This window comes from Anastrepha ludens, chromosome 2, assembly GCF_028408465.1.
Source record: "Anastrepha ludens isolate Willacy chromosome 2, idAnaLude1.1, whole genome shotgun sequence".
Taxonomy (NCBI): domain Eukaryota; kingdom Metazoa; phylum Arthropoda; class Insecta; order Diptera; family Tephritidae; genus Anastrepha; species Anastrepha ludens.
In genome coordinates this window covers 87,808,385-87,810,689 of record NC_071498.1, presented here as the reverse complement: position 1 = coordinate 87,810,689, position 2,305 = coordinate 87,808,385, and the positions used below count along the sequence as shown (strand labels likewise).

The 2,305-nt window shown below is 37.7% G+C and overlaps 1 protein-coding gene across 1 annotated transcript; it reads right to left on the bottom strand.

Moving 5' to 3' along the window:
- Positions 1 to 222: 222 nt before the first annotated feature.
- Positions 223 to 853, bottom strand: LOC128858484 (neuropeptide-like protein 32). Its single transcript, XM_054094810.1, has one exon. It carries the CDS (start codon positions 732 to 734, stop codon positions 399 to 401), a length of 336 nt encoding a protein of 111 aa, XP_053950785.1. The 5' UTR covers positions 735 to 853; the 3' UTR covers positions 223 to 398.
- Between the last annotated feature and the right edge of the window lie 1,452 nt (positions 854 to 2,305).

Sequence of the window (2,305 nt, the reverse complement as noted above, 5' to 3'; positions counted from 1 at the left end):
TACATAACTCTATTGGATATCATATGAGACCAGTCCTGCATAGAACACTTACGTACCTCCTCCAGTGAAGGCATCATATATGGCGCAGATGAACATTGGCCTATTAGCACCGAATTCAGAAAGCTGCGTATAGCATACAATGTTAACTGCAAAATCTGCAAATCGAAAATGAACAGGAGAGGGTTGCTGCCTTCTGTATAGGTAAGGAAACGAAATAAACCATTAGTTATTGAAAGCCAAATAGTTTTTATTTATAAATATTTGTAAGTATGTTGCACAATTCAGAAGCCTCTTTTGGCCACATAATTCAATAATTCAATATGTATATATATTTTTTGATTCGCAATAAAATGCCAATAATGAACAACATTAGTAAATTGCAACGAATTTCTGTTTACTCAACCCCAGTAGCTCCATGGACGACCCCAACCGCCGCCATAACCACCCCATGCACCCCAACCGTAACCACCCCATGGGCGGCCCCAGCTATTACTATAGTAGCTCCATGGTTGACCCCAGCCATAAGACCAACCGTATCCATAATGACGTGCCGCTCTCGGTGTATCGCTACTATGTTCGCCACCCGCATCGACGTCCAAAAGATTTGCTACAGCTGCAGCCTTCGACTCATCTAGTGCAGCTTTTGAAGGTAATTCATCAACTGGCGCTGCTTCGGTCTGATACAAGAAAGCCAATGCAACTAGCATGGCTGAAATTATGACAAATCTACGCATGTTGAGTTTTGGATAAGTGCGAATATCCGTCAATCCGTAAATGCGTAAATGCGTAAATGCGTAAGTGACTATAGGACGCGCTTACTGAACACCGAACCCGCTAAAAGCGAACTGTGCCTATTGCTAGTGAATTGCTCTATATTTATACGCTGCGAATTTGTTGACAACATTTTTCTATTTTTTCATCATTCTATGCTTGAGAATTATATTTCATCATGGCTATTGCATTTCTTTACAAAAGCATACAGTTGCAGAACGAACACGTATGTATGTATTTGACTTCTGCATACATACATATGTATCATAGTTATTCGTCACACAAGCTAGCTAGCTAACGTAAATATCTTAGCAAGGTTTGATAATGACGTTGCAACGTCACGTTGCACGTTGCGATTGACGATGCAATGTAAATATTCCAAGACTTGATAAAAGTCAATTTTAGGCAGAAGCGGGAGTGATCGGGATTGTTGATGCTAATTGTTCAATAAAAGTACCTATAACTCGTAATTATTCATTATTTTGAGTTACCGAAAGTCTTGTGGGGTTTTTTTTACAATTTTGGATTTTTATATTTGTTGTAAAATCGAATTTCCTTGCCCAGTCAGCAACTGGTATTTGATAGTACTATGAGTACAATAATAACCTAAAAAAAAATTATAGTTGCTCAATGAAAAAATTGATACGCATGGCTATGGGCAGCCAAGCGCAGATTTTACTATCAATATCTCAACCAACCTTGGAATAGTCATTGAAGTATTACATGTCCGTATCGCAATACTAAGTGGCTAAATTATATAACATTTGTACTTGGTAATTTGTATTATTTAATTCAAGATTTTTAACTCTTATGTGGAAAAAAATGAACTACAAGGTTTCATGAGGCATACACTTATACATATACAGGGGTGGTCAGATAAAAGTTACAATGCACTTTTAGCATTTTGTGAAATTATTGTATTTTAAAGATAAATAGGCATTTTTAATAAGTTTTTCTGTTTTTTTTTTTATTTCAAATAATCATTGCATTCTACGAGGGGTGCCTTGTATATGTCGGGATTTGGCAACCCTGGTGTTGCAATCTGGCAACTGACAGCTGTATCGTAAAGTTTGACATTTTTTGGCTTCTACGTACTCAGAACGTTTTGAAATACCAGCGCTATTTGTGTTGTTTACAGTAACTTAAAGATTCATCTCGGTCCAAAAATGGCATTAAATCGTGAACATTTTCGTTCGATTATTTTTTACAACTTTCGACGTGGATTAACTCAGCAACCTTGCATGGATGAACTTAATTCATTTTCTGGCGATGAAGCTCCATCAAGGACCAGTGTTTATCGATGGTATGGTGAATTCAATCGTGGTCGTAGCTCACTCCAAGACGAATTTCGTGAAGGTCGTCCAAAATCAGTTGTTGTTCCGAAAACCATTGATGCTGTGCGCGAACTGATATTGCAAGATCGTCATGTGACCTATCGTGAGATTGAGACAATCTTAGGCATTAGTGGGACTAGCATACATTCAATATTGCATAAGCATTTGACTGTCAAAAAAATTTGTTCGCGTTGGATCCT

Bases quoted from the DNA above. Each gene is read 5' to 3' on its own strand.
- LOC128858484 (XM_054094810.1), bottom strand. From the start codon at position 734: ATGCGTAGATTTGTCATAATTTCAGCCATGCTAGTTGCATTGGCTTTC.